This window comes from Zootoca vivipara, chromosome 11 (assembly GCF_963506605.1).
Source record: "Zootoca vivipara chromosome 11, rZooViv1.1, whole genome shotgun sequence".
Lineage (NCBI taxonomy): Eukaryota > Metazoa > Chordata > Lepidosauria > Squamata > Lacertidae > Zootoca > Zootoca vivipara.
This window is the reverse complement of record NC_083286.1, coordinates 769254-792976: the sequence shown is the minus strand read 5'-3', so window position 1 is coordinate 792976 and position 23723 is coordinate 769254. Positions and strand designations below refer to the sequence as shown.

General features: G+C 41.3%; 1 protein-coding gene across 3 annotated transcripts in view; it reads right to left on the bottom strand.

Moving 5' to 3' along the window:
• Positions 1 to 1605: 1605 nt before the first annotated feature.
• The window catches only part of PTAR1 (protein prenyltransferase alpha subunit repeat containing 1), a 43198-nt gene continuing 21080 nt past the window's right edge, over positions 1606 to 23723 (bottom strand). The window contains exons 4-7 of one of the 3 annotated variants that reach the window (XM_035099967.2): positions 21780 to 21884; positions 20303 to 20516; positions 16985 to 17298; positions 1606 to 15141 (exon numbers count right to left, since the gene is read on the bottom strand). In XM_035099967.2, coding sequence (XP_034955858.1) covers positions 14796 to 15141; positions 16985 to 17298; positions 20303 to 20516; positions 21780 to 21884 — 979 coding nt within the window. In that variant the 3' untranslated portion in view covers positions 1606 to 14795. Of the gene's footprint in view, positions 15384 to 16984; positions 17299 to 20262; positions 20517 to 21779; positions 21885 to 23723 lie in introns of those variants that run through there. The other 2 variants (XM_035099968.2, XM_060280042.1) reach the window with 2 other exon arrangements.

The following is a 23723-nucleotide window of genomic DNA, read 5'->3' as shown; positions in this document are numbered from 1 at the left end:
AAAAATTGAGAAAATATTTTCAGTCTGCATGTCTTGGGTCTGTTAGCAAATCTGCATGGTCCCTTGGGTTGTTGTTGTTTTTTAAACCAAAACAGAGCACACCTGTCCAGGTAAGATCCTGATACATCCTGGGTGAACCTGACATAAATGGAACTCTTTGCCATGGTCAGATCCTGTAATGCTGGCAGGTGAGGGGAAGATGCAATTTATGTGCAGCCTTGGAGTTGTGCATGGCTTGCAGTTTTATTTTCAGTTCTCTCTGCTCTAGATGTTGTTGGTCTACAACCCTCAGCCCTGGCCAAAGGCCACCATGCTGACTGGGGCTGGGGGTGATCAAACAGCATCTGGGGACCCAAGGCTGGGAAGTGGGGAGAGAACTAAACGGGGCTGTGTATCAAAAGCCTTTGGCTCCTGGGGAGGCAAGGGTGTCTGTCGGCCTCAGTGGGCCTTGCTGCACTCTGCTTTGGCCAAAGACCTCCATCTTGTTAGAGCAGCACCGGTCAACCAGTGAGGCAAGTGCCTCAGGCAGCAGGATCCGCAAGGGGGGCAGATCCGGCCTCCAGGAAATTCAGTGCTACTGCTGCTGCTGCTGCCACACATTCCTTGGAGGCCGGATCTGCCACCTCCTTGGCAGCCTGCCTGCCCAATGCCTACCTCTGCAGCCTCCTCTGGGGAAATAGGAGGCTCCTCCCACCCTTGTTCCAGAGGAAGAGCGACACTCACCCCTGCTTCCAGTGGGGAATGGGCACCATTTTGTGGTTTGCCTCAGGTGCCAAATTGTCTTGTGTTATAGACTAAGAAGATAATTAATGAAAAGCCTAAACAGAACGGATCACCTTAGCTCTGCTACAGCAGCATATGGCAGATTTCTGACGGCTGAGTGGCATATGAAACGGGCTTGACCCAATACTAATAATTATTTCCAGTCGATTGCTAGGAAGAGCCCATAAGCCCCAGTCCCGTGTGACAGCTGTCAGTCAGAAGCATATGGAGCCTTCAACACTTAGCCTCCTGGCATCACAGTGTCACCTCTCTCTTAAGTGGCAGCAATCCTTCAGGGGACTGAAGTGAGGCATTCAGTGCGAGTCCTGTCAAGAGATACATAGCTGCCAAGTTATCCCTTTTTTTAAGGGATTTTCCCTTATGCTGAATAGGCTTCCTCGCGAGAAAAGGGAAAACTTGGCAGCTATGGAGATAGATTCACACCCAATGCTGCTCGATTCTGAGGGACTAATGCAAACTGATTCCCACTGCACTGAATACGGTTCAGACCCATGGAAATTACTATGATTCCATTATGAATATGCAGGCTATAAATTAATTGCTCTGAGAGGCTGATCTTCACTGCTGGCACTTATTTTCGTTCTGAGGACTGTAGCTCCATGGTAGCAATCCCTGGCATGTCCCAATAGGGTTGGGGATGCTTCCTTGAGAGTTACTGCCTGTCAGAGTAGTCAATGCCAAGCCAGATGGGCCAATGGCAGTACAAGGCAGCTTTCAATATTCCTAAAGATATACGAATTTAGGCACTCCAGAGATTTGTAGACTTGAACAATCTTACAAAGAAGAAACTAAACTGAACTTCAAGATATAGTCAGACAGAAGACTGGGAAGATATTTTTATTTAAAAACTGCCAACATTTAGCAAAAATAATGTACACTATTCTCCATTTTATACAGAAATACAATAACTTACAACTGTGCTTAGTATAGCCTGTCACTAGAACCATCATATATGAACACAAAAGAGAACCACATAAACACCCAGATGGATGTTGGAAGTGGAAAAATAATTTTGCTGATCACAATTTTGCCACCACAATTTTGCCTGTTAGATTTGGAAGACATCTGCATAGGAATGGCTAGAGCTTCAGAACCAGTCTGTAATATAGTTTTGTATTACTAGGATACAAACCATTTGTGGGGGTGGGGAGAAATCAAGGTATCATTTTGTGATCCGATCTCATAAACTGTTGGGTAGCTGTTGCCCATCCACTGTTGTTAACACCACAACCAGTTACGTCAATATTTTAAGCAGGATGAAGTTTCTACTACTCTCCAGACTCAAGGAGTATTTCATCAAATCACAAGACTCGGCAGCAATTTGAGATGCCAAACATATTGAGAAGCAGGTTTAAGTGAGAATGAGTGGAAGAAGATACACACCCCTAGGTAGTTATGGTACTATTTCGTAAGAACTTATGAACCTACAATAAACATAAAAACATAGCCACCATGTAAACCAGTGGAAGAACTAACACTGGCTTACGGTGTTTAAAATATTGCACCAAAATGTGTACCTTGAATTTTGAGAATGTGAAAATATCTAGGCAATTCAGCACATGTGAAAAAATATCACTACAATGGAATTTTGTCCATGTAGTTATGCCCACATGAAGTGTGTGCCAAGCAACACTATAGCATAACAAACATTTCACCCTTGAATTGGATCAGTGTGGCCAATCCTTTCCATTGCATTTTATGTAATACAGGTGCCAATGGCAATTCTGCTGTATTTGAGGCACCAGAAAGAGATTCTTCTGTGAAGCAGCTTCCCCTACCCAGTAAAACAGGAGCAAAGCTCCCAGGAATAGGGCAGGACGAAGGAACTGGATGCACACAGCTTTTATATTTGGACATAACTTGTAGCTTTCCCCAATTTTAACTGCCCATCCTCAAGGAAACAGCTCAATTTTCAAATCTGAAGAAGTGTGCATGCACACGAAAGCTCATACCAAAATAAAAACTTAGTTGGTCTTTAAGGTGCTACTGAAGGAATTTTTTTATTTTATTTCAAATAGAAAGTTCATGTAAACTTCTCTCTATCTTCTAAAAGGCTTATCAAGATATCTGAAAGCCAATGAACATCCAAAATCCCACATTAATTTGGAAAAATAGAGGGTAGTGTGATTTTTAAAAATGGAAGAGTGATGGTTAGACAGAAATTAAGTGTCAGTGAATACTGTACAACCAAGTATTTTCTTCATTGGCTTGAATGCACAATGCACATCAAGATTTGTTTGTGATTGTATATCCTGCCACAAGTTGCCAAAATGACTTGCCTGTGAAAATTGCCAATTTTACTCTTGGCCAACTATTCCAGTTGTCCAAACATCTTAAATCGACTGCAATTCTAGGCAGAAAAAAGTGGACAAGCAGACACAGAACAGTCATGTTAACTACAGCAGTTACCCACAGCATTTCCTCACAAGCTCCTGGATACAAGCTCACCCTCATGCTGGAATATTGTATTTTTAAGAAAAATGGTTTGCTATCCAGAGAACCTCTTGACTGATATTTGATTTTGGACTTTGGATACTGGAAAGCCAAGCCACATCACATTTCACCTTTGCCTTTTCCCCTTGATGGCAGTCTTCGCTGGAGAGTTCAGTAGACGAAGTGTACAACAGAGAAAGGGCAAATTGTATTCACTTCCTTTATTCTTAATGAATAGGATAAATCATATATTTTTGTTCACTGTTTTTCTTCTACACCAAGAGCAAAGGTGACAAAGGCCTGATTCAGAAGTAACTAAAAGCTCCTGTTTCCCATTACATAAATTTGTCATAGTAAGCCTCACCCTCAAAAACTCCATCTCTCCTTTCACCATCAAAGATCAGAGGTGTGTTTAAACTATGTTTTGATAACAAGTAAGGATCTGGAATCACTAACCATGGTTTCAAAACAAACCACCATTCCCTGAGCTTTGCCATGATGGGCAGCAGTGGCTTGTTTAAAATGGCAAGGGAAAGGAAAACTGAAACTACTCAAACCAGAGGGATCACTATGGGTAATTTACATAACCATGATTTCCTCTTACATCTGAAATGAGCCAAAGGCTTGTTTCATTCTAACTTCCAGTATATACAACAAATAAAGAAACCCCACACTGAAATTAATAGAGATTGTGCAGCAGCAATGAACTTGTGGATTGCATCCATTAGATTGTTTTGTAAAAGCTAGCATATGTAAAAAAAACACTAAAGAATTTACTTGGAAAGTCATGCTGCAGGAAATGCCTCTTTCACAAAGAAAACACAGGTGGGGCATCAGGAATATCAGGTATATAAGGCAAGAAAATGCTTTAGAGCCTTGAAGAGATGAGTGGAAAACACTTATTCCTCTGGTGGTTCATGCTACTTACGTATTCCGTTTACAGTTTTACACAATGGAATATCCATGCTTTTTCCATCCAAATATTTACCGAGTCTATATAGGGCGGTTGACCAGGGTTACATGTGTCTGTATAATTCCCCAGGTGTTGCTATTGTGCATCCTTTGCTTATTTCAAAATTTAAATCTAACCAATTTTAAGTCCCTTGTATCTCTACAACAATATTCCATCACTATATCTCTTGGCTTTAGGCACTATTTAGTCAACCTTAAACAGTGTTAGGCTTTGATCCTAAGCACACTCACTTGGAAGTAAACCCACTGAAGTTATGGGACTTATTTCTGAGAAAGCCTGCCTAGGACTGTCATGCAGGCTCATTAATTTTGGCTGAGTCATGCCAAGAGGTAATAGGTAACAAGCCTGCTCCAGATACCAGTGGGTATTATACTTAATTAACTGGAGCAGCAGCAAAAATTAATTTGTGCTGTTAAAGAGGATATTGTCTCGCGTCCCCCTCTCAAGAACACTTAGTTGTAAAGAGATATTTGGCAACCTATAAGGACAGGCCCACAGTTTACTAACAGACAGCTATTTTAATTTCAGAAACAAAATAAACCGCATGTTTGCAGAACAAGAGCAAAATGTGGATTTTTAAAAGCTGTTAACCAGTTACAGCATTAGTTAGATGGCTAAATTTTAAGAGACTATTATTATGCATTTAGCATTTAAGTATTTGCACATCATAGGTTATATAGAGGTAAAAAAATGAATCTAATGCACTTGATATTCTATACCCTGAGTAAATGAGTATTACAAACTAGAAGTCACTAGAAGTCTGTTCCTGCTTTAATATATACTGAAAGCATCAATGACCACAAGCCCATTTCCATGGTTTGATCATTATACAGCGCTTGCAATGTGGAAAGGGCAGAAATAAGTTCTGGCCTGAAGAGCTTTCCAACTTCACAAACCATTGGAAGCATTTGTTAGTGAAAGCTCCTCATGAAAAGGAATCACATTGGCTTAATTGACACAGTTCTTGCTTTTCAAAATCCGAGCTTTGAGGTTCAAAGTAAAAAGCAAGTGCCTCTAAAGACATGGCCTCATCTCGACTCTTGGGAGGGAGTCTGTGTTATCTGAAAAAGACCCCCCTGCCTTGTTACACTTCACTCTTCAGAGAGAAAACTAATTTGGACAACATTAAACAGAGTAAGTGAGAAAAAATGGCCATCAACACTCAAAAGCCATATTGAAAAAAAAGTTTGAAAGTAGTGGGGTCCCCCCTCCTCGTATTTAATATCAAAAGTATCTTAATGTCCAGACAGAAGAGGAGACTGTTTCTCAGGTTCCTTTAAAAGTCACACCCATCTTTCACTTAGCTGATCTTGAGATGTCTAGAGTGCATCTAAACTGACAGTCTAATTTTCAGCAGAAGAATATACTAAAAACTCAGGTTCAACTTGTATATTCTGCAAAAAAGCATTACAATTTGGAATGAGTATAGTGATCCAAAACCACAACCACTCTCAATGGAAACTGCAGAGCACCATCAAAAACTGCTCGCTGGATTTGGCTGTACACAAAACAGCCAGCCATTCCTCGACACCAGCCAAAAACATTATTTACTCAGAATGGTTAAAAATTGCGTTATTTCAGGCAGGGCAGACCCAGGAAAGTGCAGCATATTATGCAGTTCAGATTCTAACTATCCTTATGCCTTTACTGAGACAGAAAGAGAATACATAGAGTCTGAAACAGATTTAAGGTACCATAGAAACACTCCCGTAATCTAACCGCATAACAACATCACTGTTTTCTTCTTAAACACAAGTCTGCTGCGTAAAGGTAACAATGCAACTAATAATAAATTATGTGTGGATTATTCAAATATCAACTATTTAACTCCTGCATAATAAAAGAAAACTGCAATAAAAATAAAGTATATAAACACCCTGCCAATTGTTGTTAACAAGCAGGGGAAGAGTGCTGAAGTGTTACAAACCTACAATAAAAGAAAATGGCTTTTGCTGGTGTTTGTTGCATTTATGCTCCCCATAGTAAATCTACGTAATCACAGCTCAACCTCTTCCCATGTTGAATTTTAATGTCCATTATTTCACAACTGTACCACTCACAATATCAAAACTGCCCTGGTTCTTTTGCCTCCCAAAGCTTACTTAAAGCGAATGGGGGGGACCACAATCCAATCCTATAGCTGTTATCTAGAAAACTCATCAGTGGCGACTAAACTACTTGACCCATGTTTCTCTCCATGATAACAAATAACTATCAAGAAGCACAAACACAGGTGTTTCCCACTGATTCAAAAATATAGAATTAAAAACAAAACCTCTGTTCAACGTGGTATTTACAATACTGTAGCTTAAATGGGATGGCTTATTATTGCATTAAAACTGATATAAAATTGCTGAATCTGTACTAGCCTTTTCCAAGTACAGTGGTACCTCGACTTACGAATGCCTCGACTTCACTAACCTGGAGTATTTTCGCCGCGCACGCCTTCTGCACATGCGCAAAATGGATGCTTTGACTTAGGAAGGATTCAACTTCCGAAGAGCGCTGTGGAACGGATCTCCTTCGTAAGTCGAGGTACCACTGTAACTGTCACAAAAGTTATAATGTACTGGTAAAGGTAAAGGTAAAGGTACCCCTGACCATTAGGTCCAGTCGTGACCGACTCTGGGGTTGCGCGCTCATCTCGCATTATTGGCCAAGGGAGCCGGCGTATAGCTTCCAGGTCATGTGGCCAGCATGACAAAGCCGCTTCTGGCAAACCAGAGCAGCACATGGAAACACCGTTTACCTTCCCACTGTAGCGGTTCCTATTTATCTACTTGCATTTTGATGTGCTTTCGAACTGCTAGGTTGGCAGGAGCTGGGACCGAGCAACGGGAGCTCACCCCGTCACAGGGATTCGAACCGCCGACCTTCTGATCAGCAAGCCCTAGGCTCAGTGGTTTAACCACAGCGCCACCTGGGTCCCTAATGTACTGGTACATAGTGCTTTTTTAATCCCACAAACTAAACAATGTGAGATCTAGAGTCAACTGCTTATTCAGCCCTTACCACGAGTGCAATCGCTGCAGCTGACATAATGCAGTATTCAATGCTTGTATTCTTATTCTGACCTCATTGTTTAATACTCTTAAATGGGATTCTCACTTCTGAAGTGATTATCAGAGGTAACGGCAATTAACCTTTACCAAAAAGCTGCCATAACAAGATTTGACAAGCATACAAGGGCAAAACAAGAAGACTGGATTTGTTCATATGTGATACAGTGCAGGGAGACCTAACACTCTCTGAATCCTTAAAAAATGCATGGGCAATTTAGTTCTCAATTATTTTGGACATTGTATCTCTATTAACTCAAAGAACTGTAAGAATGAACAACAGTTTGGGGCTAAATCGATGTTCAGGTGTTTTGCCAGCAATGCCATGGTTTAATTATTAAGTTTGAATATTCCTGACCTCCGACATACTAAAAACTCAATCTAGTGTTACTTAGTACTTGAAGTGTTGTGCAGGGGACTTTTAATGTATGGTAATCACCAGTTCCTCAAGGCACAGCTAAATCAATGGGACGGCACAGCCTTTTTCCAGTCTGGAACTTCAAAGAATGCAGTCAAATTGAATGTTGAATGTTCGTACTTGTGAGCTCTCATTTACATACTACACAGGTTCCCACAAGGAAATATATTACTAAGGAAATATCTTTTACACATGCCAAAAATCTGCCAACCAAAATGAATTATTATTATTTGAAATGTTTTTTTAATATTCTGTTGGGAGCTGCCCAAACATTTTTAATATTCTGTTGGGAGCTGCCCAAACATTTTTTTATATTTAGATTAAAAAAATTTGAAATAAGAGCATGAGAAGCAGAAGTTATTATTGTTTAATTTTATTTTTGGGGTTGTCATTTATTTTGGTGGGTATTGTATGATTTGAGCATTGTTGTGTGTTTTGGTTTGTGTGTGTGTGTGTGTGTTTTGTTATTTGGATTTTCTAATTTTGGAGTAGGTGACCCAGAGAACCTAGAGAACTACTTTAATAATCCTGACCTAGGGGGGGGGGAATCAAAGACCCAAAGCCCCGTAGCAACAGAAGGTGCGTTCCGAAGCACCCGAGCTGTTCGGTTCCATAAAAAACCCAGGAAGTGGCAAGGGGAAGGTAGGAGATTGTAAATGGGGGGGGGGGTGGCCACTGCAAATATCCAAGGACTGAAACTGGGGAGAGAAAGTGCATGGTTTTTTTAAAAAGACACAGAGGCTTGCAATCAGTCATAGTAGAGAGTGTAGGTTAAAAGGGGCATGACTGCCCTTACTTAAAATGGCCGTTGGAGCCTTGCTTGTGACACAATGTCCACTAATTTTTTTAAGTGAAAACCCCTTGCCATGCCCCCAAGTGCGTTGCTGTGGGTTATCCCCCCCCCGGGCCAAGTGGGGGCCTGGCAGGGGCCTACATAAAACAAAGGCCATGCTGCGGCCTGCGATCCATGCGCTTGCCCTCTCCCCTCCTGGGCCTAGTGGGGGCCTGGCGGCCTGGAAGGGGCCTACATAAAACAAAGGCTGTGCTGCGGACGGCGACCCGGGTGCTCGCCCTTCCCCCCCCGGGCCTGGCAGGTGGCTACATAAAACAAAGGCCGTGCTGCGGCATGCGATCTGGGCACCCCCCCTCTCCCCCTCGGGCCTAGTGGGGGCCTGGCGGCCTGGCAGGGGCCTACATAAAACAAAGGCCGTGCTGCGACCTGCAATCCGGGTGCTCACCCCCTCCCCCCCGGGCCTAGTGGGGGCCTAGCAGCCTGGCAGGGCCTAGGGGTCTGGTAATGGCCGCCTTGGTAGTTTCAGTTGCTTGGTTGATGATGTCATTATTTGGTTTGTGGGTGTGGTGTAGATTTCACAAGAAGGGAGGGGGTGTAGTGTGGGAGGAATTCCAGTTGAGGGCGCTGTTTTACTTGGTGGAAAAGCAGGTTTCTGCCTGTTCAGGTGTGATATTAGAGGGATTTCCCCCTGCAAACACTCGGGGAGTGGCATGGATCGTTGTGTCCAAATTTCAGGACAATTGGTCAAGCGGTTACGGAGAAAAGTGGAGCCCACACTTTCACCATTTTTATATATGTAGATGAGAAATTACTTCTTTTTGTTATTGCTTCTATGAGCCATACTCATTTATCTAAATTTTTACTTCTCTTTCCTTTAGGTCTCCTAACACTGCCAGAGCTCAGCTATTAAAAAAAAAGGTAGGTTTATTTTTTCTTTTAGTTTCCACTGGAATCATTAAACAGACATTAGAATATTTCAATGAATCTTTTTAAAAAATACTGTTCCCCAACCATTATGATTCAATTTATATCCTTTTAAAACTCTAAATAACCTCCCTTTTATTTTGCAAGCTACTGAGGCAAGCTTAAAACCCAAAGATACTTCACTGTTTCATTGCAGGCATGCAGGCTTCTGCACATACAATTCCTACTACCATCACAAATGCATATTTGAGGGCAGAGTTTGACCTTACGTCTATGATAATGGAAGGGCTGCCAAATTTAATAAGCAGAATTATCATTATATATAGCTTCAGGGAATCTAGCTGGGACCTCAGTTTAGAAATCCATAAGAAAGCAAAAATGGATTTCAAGTCACGTCTCACTATTACTTTTCAAAGCTTTCATAAAATCAATGCAGCTCAAGCAAAGAGGGAATTATCTGTCCATCATGAACATTTTTATTGCACCCCCATTTGAGATAGCCACTTTTCTCCCTTGTACATTTATATGATACACATAAGGAATGTCAAAACCAAGAGGGAATTGGAGTAAATCCTCTGTGACGCTGTTGCACAGCTTTGATTTACCATACTTTTCCGTCCCATGTATGTTTGGGGGTTCAAATTTAAGAAAATGAGCGATTTGGGGGGGGGATGCTAAACCAAATATCACTCACCCAACTGGCAAACACTAACAATCAAAAGCAACGCAAGCCAAATTGACCAAGCAGCAGCCAGATAAAAAGATCATATCAAGACTTTACAAATTAATATTGGAATGGGAATTGAAGTAATAAAGGAAATAACAATTAAGTGGTCACAGGATTTGGGTAAAACAATTTATTTAGAAAGGTGGGAAAAACTATGGAGCCAAGATATAAATTTTACAGCTTGCTTGCTACGCAATAAGGGAAAACATTATGAAGATGGGATATTACGCCTGTGAAGTTAGCGAAGATTAATAAAAAATACGGTACTCAAATTTATGTTGGAGGTGCAAGGAGGAGGTAGGACACCATACCACTTGTGATGGGGTTGTAAGATTATTAAACAATTTTGGATTAAAATTCAAAAAAATCTTTAAAAGAACAATTCATAAAAAACCAGAAGCCTATTAGCTGGGGTTGGTAACAGAGGATATTCCCAAGGAAAAAAGAATATATTTCTTTATGGAACAGCAGCAGCAAAGATATTGGTGGCAAGGCATTGAAAAACAGGACTAATATCAGAAATATCGGAACGGAGATCTAAGTTGTATGAGTATATGGCAATGGCAAAATTAACCACAATAATAAAGGGGGGGGGCTCTATTCAAAAACTGAAGGAGGAATGGAAAATTGTAGAAGGGTATATGGCAAAATATGGAAAGGAAAATTAAATAAGTATGAACAGAAATGAGTAATGCTCGCAAGGAGAAAAATAGAAAGGGAAATTATAATAATTATAAAACACATAACGCAACAGAAAATCTATACATAAGACTAAAAGAGATCGTACATGGGTGAGGGAAGTTAGGAGAGGGCGGGGGAGAGAGATTAGTAAGGGAGAGGGGAAAGGATTAGGTTGATATAAAGTGGCAGTATTTGGATTAGTTTCTTTTGATTTTCATTTATCGATGGCTGTATATCATTTTGGGGGATATCCTGCTATTCTGTTTATTCTGTTTATTTTGTGTACTTTGTATATTATATTTTGGAAAATTCTGGGATATTTTGGAACATTTTGTAAAATTATAAGAATTGCAATAATAATAAAAAAGCCGCAGCCAATCTAAAGCAGCCCTTGCAGCAGCCACCATTCACCCACCCAATCAATAGATCCTGCTCATGAATGCAACCAATCGCTGTCCTCCCTCTGCAACAGCCATGTATAAGACACCCCCCCATTTTTTACTTTATTTTGGAGTAAAAAAACTTGTCTAATACATGGTAAAGTACGGTATTTCAATGGGGCATGCATGATCCCATTGTAATGAATGGAAAGTGCATGTTCCCAGAGCTTAGTGGATTTCATTTTAAATGATGAAGTTTTATGAAAATAAAACTGAATTACTGTCAATATAGTTCCTACAGGTGGTCTCCAACGGGCTGCAGACTCCCCCAAACAAGCTGCAGATAGTAAACCAAGAACAAGCCTTCATTGCATTCCATGGCTTTTTTGAATGCCCCCCCCCCCGGTAAAACAGACCAACAGCATAGTTCTGCTGAGCCAAACTATGTCTTAGTTCCAAGTATTGTGGCAGCAGCAGGGGAGGAGCAAAGCAGCTTCAATTTTATCACTGTGCACCAGTATGTGTGCTTGTTCATGGCAAGTCCTAGATTGGCTGAGTTACATGCAAATCCATAGGCGTACCCGGGGGGAGGGGCAGGCGGGGGCAGCTGCCCCCCGAAGCAAAAAATTAACGTATTTTTCAGACCATAACCAGCACTTTCCCCCTCCAAAAACTGAAGGGGGAAAGGGCAAACGGGAGACGTGCTTTGCTTTAGTGAGAGCAGCTCGGTCTCCGCTTGGGGGGGGTGGGCGGGAACACAGCTGTAACAAAAACACATCAAATAAATAAAGCAAAGTGGCTACCGGTAGTTAAGCAGTTAAGACAATGGAGCAGAATACCCTTTCAGGCAGGATTTGATAGCTCACCACTTCACCCTATTGTTCTTCAGTGGGAGTTGTTAATGAGCATTCAGGGATCACATTAAGAGTTCTATTGGCAATTTAATGAGGGTGCAGAGGATTCAACTTGACTAAGGTGGCTCTGCAAGACTAAAAGGAAGTGAATAAGAAAAAGGGGGGCTGTAGCTTTGACAGACACAGTGATGTTTATAAAAAGCAGTGGTGTTCTAGTATGCCCCTCCTCCTGCATCTGTATACTGTAAATCAGGGGTGGCCACCTCCCAAGAGACCCTGATCTACTCACAGTTTAAAACTGGGAGTGATCTACCCCCTTTTGGGGGGTTCAGGTCAAAGCTGTTGAGTTTTTTAAGGAAGGGAAGCCCTGTTTTGGGGGGTTTAGGTCAAACTTGTTGAGCTTCTTTTAAGAGGGAGGGAGGCCCATTTTTGTTTAGGGCTTCAGGTCATAGTTGTTCAGCTTTTTTTAGGGAGGAGGAAAATTTTGGGTGAGCTTTTTTAAGGGGTGCCAGTGATCTAGCAGTGATCTACCACAGACATCCAGTGATCTACTGGTAGATCACAATCTACCTGTTGGACGTGCCTGCTGTAAATCAAGCAGAGAGAAAGCTGCTTACAAGGCGTACTGGTATCTTCCTCTTGCTGCAGAGTTCCAGCATCACAGCGTCACCCAGAGGCACCCACAAATGTGAGTTATCCCTCTTTCTATTTCTTCCTTCCTTCCTTCCCTCCCTCTTCCATCCTTAATAAAATACTGGGGGGGGGGGCAGGTAAGCCCCACATAGAAAGCCCATCAACATGGGGGGGGGATATGACTCTTTCAAATACGGTATTTACCAGTAATTTTGGGGAGGGGGCACCTAGGCCTCTAGGAGTTGGCTGCTATGCCTAGGACAATTCAAGAAAGCAGAATGATGCTATGGTGATATATCAATAGAATCATAGAATTGTAGCCGGAAGGAACCACAAGGGTCATCTAGTCCAACCCCCTGCAATGCAGGAATTTTTCCCCAAGGTGGGGCTTGAACCCACAACATGGTTGAAATATATTGCCTGGTGGCCTTTTTGCATTTCCTTATCTTCCAATCAACCTCAGACTTTACGAGAGGCAGAAACCTGTGAGCTGACAGACTCACAGACTCCAGAGTGCTGTCCTTCTAGTGCTCCATTCAGGGCTCCTTCCCTGCATGGAACTTCAAGCGAAGCAATTGCTTCTCAACTGACTTCAGCGTGCCCCAATTCCCATTGAGTGGCTGAAGCTGCCCCTGTGACTGAGGTCATGGGCAAGAGTCTACATTTGTTTGGGGGTACAGAAGGAGCTTCCTATTGGAGCCTGTGTGCTAAGCGGGCTGCATTTAGTAGGGTATTGCCATAATGGCTGAGGAATCTCGAATGTAGGCCAGCACTAAAGAAATACCGGAACAAATCAATAATACTTCACTCTACTGTTAGCAAAGCAGTAAGGAAGAAAAGCTTGATTGCAAGGAAATAAATTGCCTCTTAACATTTGATGGATTTATAAATAACAAAAAGACATGAGGAGGAGGCTGAAGACAATGAACTGTCTTTCTCACTGAAAAGAATCAGCAACATCAATAGGAAAAGACTCCCCCCCCCTGTTCTTCAAACACAAACGCAAAAAACCCAGCAGCCACCACATACTAAGATAATTTCAGGTTAAGAATCTGTCCTGAGTTACCCATGGCATGTGTTTTGATGCTTTGCAGAATTCTGTAGTATTCATAATACATTCATAAATATACATAATTAACACTGGCTTGAGTCAAATGAAAAATAAATAAAATATAACATGCAATGAAGGACTTTAATAACCACATAGCTAGTGTGTGTAAGACTGAAACAATTTTCGCTCACTAACTTTCACAACTTTCCTGCAACTTCATATTAACCATATTCCTCTAGAACTGGCACTGCAATGAAAATGTAAGTAAGGTCAGAGTGATTCAGATCTGAACCAGAAACAAACCAACTGCGTCTGGAACATTTACAGAAGCATGGCGGAGCATGGAAAGCAATGCAAGGATTCCATGGCCAGGTCACACATGAAACTAATGGCGGTTTAATGAGAAGGATCAGGTGCCGGTGCATCTGCTAGGAAGGCCCAGCTTGGTTCACTCCCTGAAACCAAATGCAAGCCTTGGTGTGCAGGAACCATGAAGCTGGTCTCTGGTCTGTTTCTCCATCACAGTGAAGTCAGGAGTGGGAGACAATACATTGCTCATTTGCAATAAACCATAATTAATTTTTAACTATGGTTTAACATTACACACAAACCACTTATAATTTGTACTTAAACAAAATTTGTACTTAAAACAAACAGGCCAAAATCCTGTCTACGCTGATGTTGTGGATGATTATCCATTGTGGGCAATGTTTTTGATCAGGTGCATTTGTTATGGAAGAGAGATTGAAAAGTGAGTACATTTTCCAGTGGTATTAGCTACCTAACGTATATTCATCTTAATTTAAGGTGATTTAAAAAATAGTATAATTAATGAGTTTGTGATATGGAGTCACCCTACATGTAACATAAACGCAGAAAAAACCTTTTATTGATCAACACCGGGGTGTTTGAAAATATATATAAGTGAAAGCCATCATCAGGAAAGGATTTTAGCACAGACAACAAAAATAAAGGATGAAAAGTTCCAGGTGCCACTACAAGCACCAATGTTTGTAAAGAGAATATTGCACTAAACAAAGGACCCTGCATGTTGTTGATTATTATTATTATTTAAAATCTCCTTCTTCACTGACCTAGAAAGGAAACCAGCCATTTTCTGTATGCCCCAGCAAACCTTGCCTGCTCTACATCCCTACATGTTGATAAAACTTGATCGATGAACCTGTATTCTGCTTCGAGACTGACAGAGTCCTGCACAGGAGCACGTTTCAGGCGTTTGGTTTCTTGAGTGTAGCCTTGTTTGCTGGATTCCAGCAGGCTGTCCACATCCATGGCTTGGCTCACATGACCAAATGCAGCACCAGGGTGTGAGTTGTTCAACAGGCCATCACTCTTGTCTGCTGCTGCTGACCAGACACTTGGAAGTGGAAGTTTGTTTTTTAAGTGGTGCTGAAGATGGAACACACGCCGTCTTCAAAGAGAAGAAATAAGAGTAAATCAAATGTCTAGCACTTCTTTTAATTCAGTTGATTGAAAGTAACATTTCTGCCCTCTTCCCCACAAACTTCTTCACAACTTGTTCAGCATTTTTTTTAAAAAAGGTTGACTTCTAAATTTGAAATTCCTCATTCTCTGTATCTGATGTCTTGTTGGCAATGTGCAGATTCTGTGATATTTTGCAAGGAGACAGATTCACACCAGATCTCCATCTTGCTAAATGGACAAGAGAATTCTAATTAATATAACTGATGTAACGAACATCAAAACTCAAGTCCTACTTTGCTGCAGGATAACAACCTTTTATTGGTGGGGGTTGGTGGGGTTGGTGGTAACACCAGAATGCAAGAACTCAAAAAGTACGTCTGGAGTATGGTAAAGGAAAGGTAAAGGACCCCTGGATGGTTAAGTCCAGTCAAAGGCGACTATGGGGTGCGGCACTCATCTCGCTTCCGGCCGAGGGAGACAGCTTTCCGGGTCATAGAATCATAGAATCATAGAGTTGGAAGAGACCACAAGGGCCATCCAGTCCAACCCCTTGCCAAGCAGGAAACACCATCAAAGCATTATTGACATATTCCTGTCAAGCCTCTGCTTAAGGACCTCCAAAGAAGGAGACTCCACCACACTCCTTGGTAGCAAATTCCACTGCCGAACAGCTCTTACAGCACCACATGTGGCCAGCAGAACTAAACTGGTTCAACGGGAGACCGTGATGGAAGTCAGAGAGCACGGAAACGCTAAAGTACGGTGGGTGATAATGTGAACAAGTGTCGTCGTTTCAGGAGCATGAAAGCTGTGGAACTTCCTCCCTAGGAAAGATCCTTCCTTCCTCCTTCCCTTTTTTCTTTAAAAAAACTTATTAATTTTATGAGAAAAGCAATCACCATAAGCAGTATGGGTCTCAAGTGAAGATATCAGTGAAAGGATTTTTTTAAAAGGGTACATACAATGGGACAGGGCTCTTTAGAGATAGGGAAGAAAGGTTCTGGGGATTTCTTACTGTCCATTGACTCAGGAATAAATGTGCTGTCAAAACGTTTGAGTCTTTCTTGGAACATTTCCTGGCCTTATGAACCAACTGAATCAAATATTTGAGCCTTCCTCCTTCCTGAATAGCTTTTAGATACTATCTCAGTGCTTTCCAAACTTTTCATGTTGGTGACACACTTTTTAGACATGCATCATTTCAAGACACAGCTGCGGGAGGAACGTGGGGAGCATTCGCACGATGCACCTACACTCTGCAGCCGACACACCAACATGTCGCGACACACACTTTGGAAAGCCCTGTACTGGACCAAGGTGGGCTTCTTTCTTCTGGAGAACTTTGGATTGCCCTGATGCATTTTTCCTGCTCCTGTTGCTCTGTTCTACAAGATGTTCTTGTATGATTCATACCGCTTTTGTTGTACATTGCTGGCTACCTTGGAGGTGTTTAGCCTTTCTTTTTGGTGAAAAATGGGGTACTGTACTTATACTGTGCTTATATATTGATAAGTTGACCCAGGTGCTATCAAAAAAATGGCTGACATGAAGGAATAAAAGAGCTGTTGGTACTTTGTAGAAGTGACCACTGTCAGAAGAAAGGCCATACATTTAACCAATATTTTACTAAACAAATATAGTAATAAATAGAAAATGCTGACTTATTGCAAAACAGCCAATGTTGAATGGCAGCTCTGTGAGGCAACTTTTAAATGTAGCTTTAATGACACACAAACCACCAGCACCACAGTGTGGAATGGCTGGAATAAATGAATCCTATCAGTGGTGACTATTCTCTTCAACCCAGATCCTTGTATACATTTCCTTACCTGTGACACCACAGGGTTTCATGCCCCGGGTAAGTATTAATTAAATCAGTGCAGAGCTCTACTTCTTCATTTAGAAGAAGTGGAAGATCTGGTTGTTCTTCCACACAGGTAGCTTCTGCTTCATCCTTTTCTTCATCTTTTAGAAGCCTGGGTGTTTGCTGATTGGCTGCTGAATTGTGCACTTCTCCAGTACACTCAGTCTCAGTTCCTCCAATCAAAGATTTTAATAAAAACTGGCGGTAGTGGAATCCACTATGGTCTGAAACGTGCATGGCGACCCAGTGCTTAGTGGAAGAAAGTTCATCTAGAAGAATCTGAAAGTCAAAAGTGGATAGTAAATTAATCCATCCATAAAGATAAGAACCCCACCCCCACCCCCACCCAAAAAAATCAATTTCCATTTACAGCAACTGCCTGAGGTCTTCTGCTGTTGAGCCAAAATAATCATAGCTCCTCCATATAGCTAAACAAAAAGTGCCAAAATAAAACAGAGGAAATGGGCTTCAGTCCCCACTATAAAATTAGGAATATACCGTAAGTGGTGTTAAAATGGACAAAGCTACAGAGATCTGAATCGGATTAGTGATATCCACTGTAGCAAATCAAGTCTGCCCATTGCTTCCCCTGCCAGTCTTCAAATCAAGAACGTTACCTCCAAATTTTAAAATGTATACTTTTTGTTTGGTTTAGGCTTTCAATTCCATGCTTAGGGAGCTCTGTAGACGCCAAGGGCCTTTTGGTGGTTCCTTCACTGTAAGAAGTGAAGTTACAGGGCACCAGACGGGGGCCTTCTCGGTAGTGGGGCCCTCCTTGTGGAACACCCTCCCATCAGGTGTCAAGGAAATAAACAACTACAGTGGTACCTCTGGTTAAGAACTTAATTCGTTCTGGAGTTCCGTTCTTAACTTGAAACTGTTCTTAACCAGAGGTACCACTTTAGCTAATGGGGCCTCCCGCTGCCATTGCTCGATTTCTGTTCTCATCCTGAAACAAAGTTCTTAACCGGAGGTACTATTTCTGGGCTAGTGGAGTCTGTAACCTGAAGCGTCTGTAACCTGAGGTACCACTGTATCTGACTTTTAGAAGACATCTGAAGGCAGCTCTGTTTAGGGATGTTTTTAATGTTTGAAGTTTTAATGTTCTGTTGAAAGAGTGGCTGGGGAAACCCAGCCAGATGGGCGGGGTAGAAGTAATAATAATAATAATAACAACAATAATAATAAATTGAATTTGACATTCATTTGCTGCTTAAGTTTTTAAATGGCAAAATTTTGTATCTTACACAAACTGATCTTCTGTAAGCAAACAACATGCCAGTGAGTCCTAACTTTGTGTTATATCCTGCTATATTCCTGGAAGTGCGTTTTATGACACATGAAAACTCAAATATAATACTGAAATTAACAGTTAGGAAAATGTTGGGAACACAGAAGAAACTATTGCTGGATGCAGCCTGTATGTGGTTTGAACGCTATATATTGAGTGAAAATTGTTACTGGAACAGCATATACAGTAGTTCCCTCGTATAAGAAGAAACAAGCACAAAAGATACTAAAAACTGTCGACACACTAATAAATTTTAGCAACCTAAAGAACTGTACATAATTTGCTGACTCAGACTTGCTAGAGATAATCACCTGAAAAACATTAACTACAACTTTGAAACTGCCCAACTTGCCTGTTGTATTTGCAATTGCAATCAATTCACTGTTACTAATGAACTTTTGAAACAAAATATTTTCTGCAGAAAAATTAAGCACTGTAAATGTTTCCTCCCCACATTACTAGTTAGGTCAGGAAGGGATAATAGCTCCATCAGTCATTGGGGAGGGTAGCAAGGTAAAATCGGCCCTTGTGGATACCTGGGAAAGGGTTTCTTCTTTCTTGTAGGACACAAGGGCTTATGCACACCTGGTACAACTACGCAGAAGAGCCAGCAGTCATTTTCAGCTCATGTGAAGTTGGATACAGCAGCTGCCAAACACTCTGACTATTTTTATAATCTGGATTTTTATAGCTGTGCACAGTGTAAGCCTCCTGAAGTCAGAACCCTGCATATGCACCTCTTTACGCACAGCAAAGGGAACAGATTTTTAAACTGCTGTATTCATTGATGCCCTGGAATGATGTCACAGAATGGCTGCCTTAATTTTTCTCCTTAGAAGCAGACTGAAGCAGCCTTTGCTAAATGATGGAAGAAAAATTATTTGCTTCTTTCCCCATCTAACTTCTTTAAACTCTTGCTGCCCTAAATTCTTTCTCATTTGGAAATTAAGTAGTAGAGGCTACCAGACTTTCTCTTGGGGCCTGTGGCATAGTTTCCAGGTTATTATTAAATGCCCTTATCATTTTTGGAAGGTTCCCAGGTAACAAGGCAGAGATTGGGGGATGGGGTGCTGCAAAATGATTTTCTTGCAAGGAGCTGAGCACAGCTTATAGATTTTGCACACTCAGCACTCTTCCCTTGAAAATGCTCAGGCAGAGAAGCAGATGATGTTGGAGATGAAAAGAATGCAGAGTCCAGCTTAGCTTTGTGGAAGGTCGATGGGCCTGCATAATGAAAAGGCACCAAGCCTGCTTTGCAAATGAGAAATTGCAACGTGAAAGTCATAAGAATATTGCACTTTACATTTTAAAAGGGGCAGATATCAACTGCTTCCAACCCGCTGGTGCAGCCCATTTTAGAGACCCCCCCCACCTCCAAGAACCTCCCTGAAGGCGTGGAAACAGCTGCTTTTCAAACAGGCATTTCTGTTCCAGTTGATAAGGCATTTTTAAAGCCAGTTAGTAACGTTCCATTTGTTTGATGTTGTGCTAATTCATTAAACCAGCATAATCTGAGCTGAAGGATATCCTTAGATATGTGAAAGGCACTTATAAATACCACTATGGGGCTTCTAAATTGTTTGAGCTCTTTGAACCTATGCCAATACCCAATCTGCATTCTAACAATGCATACTGTCTTTAGAGAATATAGGCATCAAAAAGAAAAGAAAAATCATAGTATTCAAAGATTGTTCTACAATATTTCTTCTTTTATTCTGACAGGAGCCTTTACAGTTTGTCATAACTTCATCATGAGCTCCGTCTCCCTCCTGCATCATCCACACTCTCCTGTCTCACGTTTCCGAGGGACAGGCACCAATACCGTAAGGTCTGAATCGGCTTCATGCAGTTTTTATCCCTTCTTCTCTTCCCCAAAATTTCATAGGCATACACGATGAAATGTCATTCCAAATATTTCAATGTATTTATAAGAAAGTTGTTCCAATTCTTACCAATAGCTCTTACAAGGTTCTTCTCCCTGCTGTGACATACCTTTCCACTGAGCTTGGCCAAGTGCTGCAAGACCCAGGCGCGATGGGACCAGGCGTTGTAATTACTTGGATATCTCCCAGCAGCTTCACAGCAAACATCCATTTCTTCTTTCACTAGCCGCTGAATCCTTTCCGTGGGAGCTGTTTCCAGATTCCCTTTATTCACGAGAGTGGGCAAGGAGTTTTCCTGAATTAGTTGTTGCAGCACCCAGCGTCTGGTCAAGCGGCATAGAGAGTTAAGAGGGCAAAAGCCAATTTAAGTGAGTGAAAACATTTTATTTTGTTCTGTTTGTTACTTCATCATACTAGGTCTTAAGGCAGGAAAAAATGGAAGTTGGAGTGGAGAAAAGAAATACATCAACCTCTGCACTAATAATCAAGTCATTCTGATCCTGAAATGCTTTTATCAGCTACTTCAGCCTGTAGTTCCTGCTGTTTGACATTTGGCATGGTAAACCAGGAGTGGCCTGGGAGCCAAATGCAGCCCTCCAAGCCAATATATCTGGTCCTCGGGGCTCTCCTCAAGCCCTCGCCTCCTCTAGGCCACAGCCTGTTTCTTCTGGGTGGTTTTGCTGGGGTGGAATGTGTTGCTGAGCTGGGATGACATCGTCCGTTTGCATGGATGGAGGATGGGGAGTTGTGGATGCAAGTCTAAAAACCTCAGACTTTGGTGTGCAAGCCTACAGCTCTGCCCACATACAGCTGTGTCATTGGGATGTGGCCCTTGGCCTGAGAAACATTCTCCACCTTTGTAAGCCACAGTTAATAGTTCACCTCTTTGCTCATTCCTTCTTGTGTTGGGAGAAAGCACAAATCAGGGATTGCTCCCAACAAACCACAATGTACAGCCAAGGTTTGTCCTTAGCTTACCGATTATGGTTTGTTGGGAGCAAAACACACCAACTGCTATGCCAGGAATCATGGTTTGTCTCATGATAAACCATTAACTTTGGTTTACCATCACCTGCAAACCAGGTCAGTAAATCCTTTAAAAATGTCATTTGATCTATTACTTCCTTTTCTGTACCTTTTCAATTTCTAGGAGTTTCTGTTTTGAGATGGGGAAGTGACCAGAGTAATCTAAGTATGGCAACATGACAGATTCATAAAATAGCATTCCAAAGCTTTCTGTCCTGGTTCCAACTACTTTTCTAATAACTGTAAATAACTCATTTGCCCTTTTCGTTTCTTCAGCACCCACAGCTTCTGTTTTCAGTGAGATCTCCATTATGGCCTCAAGATTTCGTTTCTGGGTAGTTGTGGCCACTTTAGAGAAACAGGCAGCACACATTTCCAACAGAAAAAAACCTTATATAAAAATGGACAGTATTTTCTACATCAAACATAGGAACTTTAAAATAGAATGACTAGTAATTTCCTCTGTCACTGAAACACCACGGAGGAGCCACTGCTATACGTTTCCATATTCTTTTCGGGTAGGGGTAGGGAAAGAGAAATAACCACAGAAAAAGACAAACCTGTGAATCCACGTTTCTGGACTCTTTGGAAACTTTGTTAGTGCCAGTTTCCCAAGATGTAAATCTTTAACTGGATTTAAAGTGCCAGATACTATTAATTCTTTCCTGCAATTTTTTTTCCAAAAAATGAATTAATTAGTACAGACACATTTATTAAAAGTAGCCAGTAATAAATTGCACATAAGGCTGGATCCAGAGTTTGCTGTTGTTGCCAACAGTAGCGTCCCTTGAACAGCCTTCCTTCTGGATGCCACTACTATGGAAGCGAGGTTGGGAAGGCCAGGTCACCATTTCCTCCTCCTCCCAGAACCTCAGAAACATCTCTCTCCCCCCCCCCCCCAGTTCTGGACCAAATTGTCCATCAACCTCCAGAGCAGATTTTCAGGGGCAGGGGGTGGGATCACCGGGAGCGAGGCGGGAAATGGACAAAAACAACTTCTTCTCCAGTTCTGCTAACAGGCTCCCTGCACAGGATCAGTAACTGAATATGTACAAAGGGAGCCCTTGCATTTGCAGGATGCCAACTCTGGATCCAACCCATCAATAAGAACTGATAAAAGCATTAAAACTTATTAAATTTATAAATAAACAAACATATATATAATTAAGCATTAAAACTGATCATGATAGTGGAGACACAGGACAGTAGTAACTAGCAAGTCAATTCCTTCTTCATCCCACTTTAGCCTCTCTCCCCACACAACCAGACCATCACTTCATCCATCTGGTAAAATGCTTTCTACATTCAAATAAATATTCTGGATCAAATTCCAGTCTCATGCATACCACACATACATAGAACCCTGGCAGATTCCAAACAAAAGTTGCATAGATGTAAAATGGGTTCTTCCAGATGGTGCTGGGGGGGGGGGGTTCAGCAATATCAAGAAATAAAATGAGTTTTATACGGGTCTACCATTGTACAAAATAATATGCTGATTCTGCTTAGGCCAAATAGGGAGCAGCTAACCAAATTTATTTTAGTTCAACAAAAAGAAATAATAATTTGATTTGTTTTAACATTGGGCATCTCCCTTGTATATGCCAGTAGTCTTATGTACTTCCGTTGGGAATTGGAAGTTTTCACTTTATCAAAAACAAACAAACAGAAAAATAAACTCTTTTTGGTTATAACTAATGCAAATCTATTCAGTACGAAGAAAAACACAAAGCACAAAGTGATGGTGCAAGTCAATGCATGCAAGATATTTGAAAGCTAATATTTTTTCATTAAATTCCCAACAGACCAATCCTAGAGTCACCCTTCTCTCCATCCTATTTAGAGCTGCTTCAGAAGGTACAACTTTCCAATTAGAAAAAGGAGTGAAAGAAGTATGCAGATATGTGTACCAATGTCACAAATGCCCTTTGTGAAGTGTGTGCGCATATAAATAAACATACTAATCTGCAGCCACTCCATTTGCACATTCTACGTGCATGTATCTAAATGGAGCATCAACTTGCATGCCCCACTGTCAGAGCTCCACAGAGCTCTGGGTGAGAGCTCTGGGTGAGAGCTCTGGGTGGAGCTCTGGGTGCTCCACAGATTTTGGGTGAGAGAATTGTAATGAATGACATGTCTCTTTACAAACATCTCCTACCACCTCAAGTCTGCTTCTGACATATTTTGTTCTTAATACACATCTGTTTACAAAATATTTTAAAATAGGGGCAGATTTTAAAACACAGAGTTAAAATTAAGCAGCTAAATAATAATGGAACATTCATTTCTTTTACCATATTCAATAGCTCAGTGATGTGATTTCTGCCTATGCCACTCAGAAATGAGATTCAATAAAAAGAAAAAAGGCTTTTACCAACCTGTGCTAAATTGGAATCTGTGGCCTTTTAAATGCATTTGTGGGAGAGGAGTTATTAGTGGGGTTTTTTGTTATTATGTTATGTATTTTGTGTTTTCATTTTGTATTTTTATGCTGTAAAAAT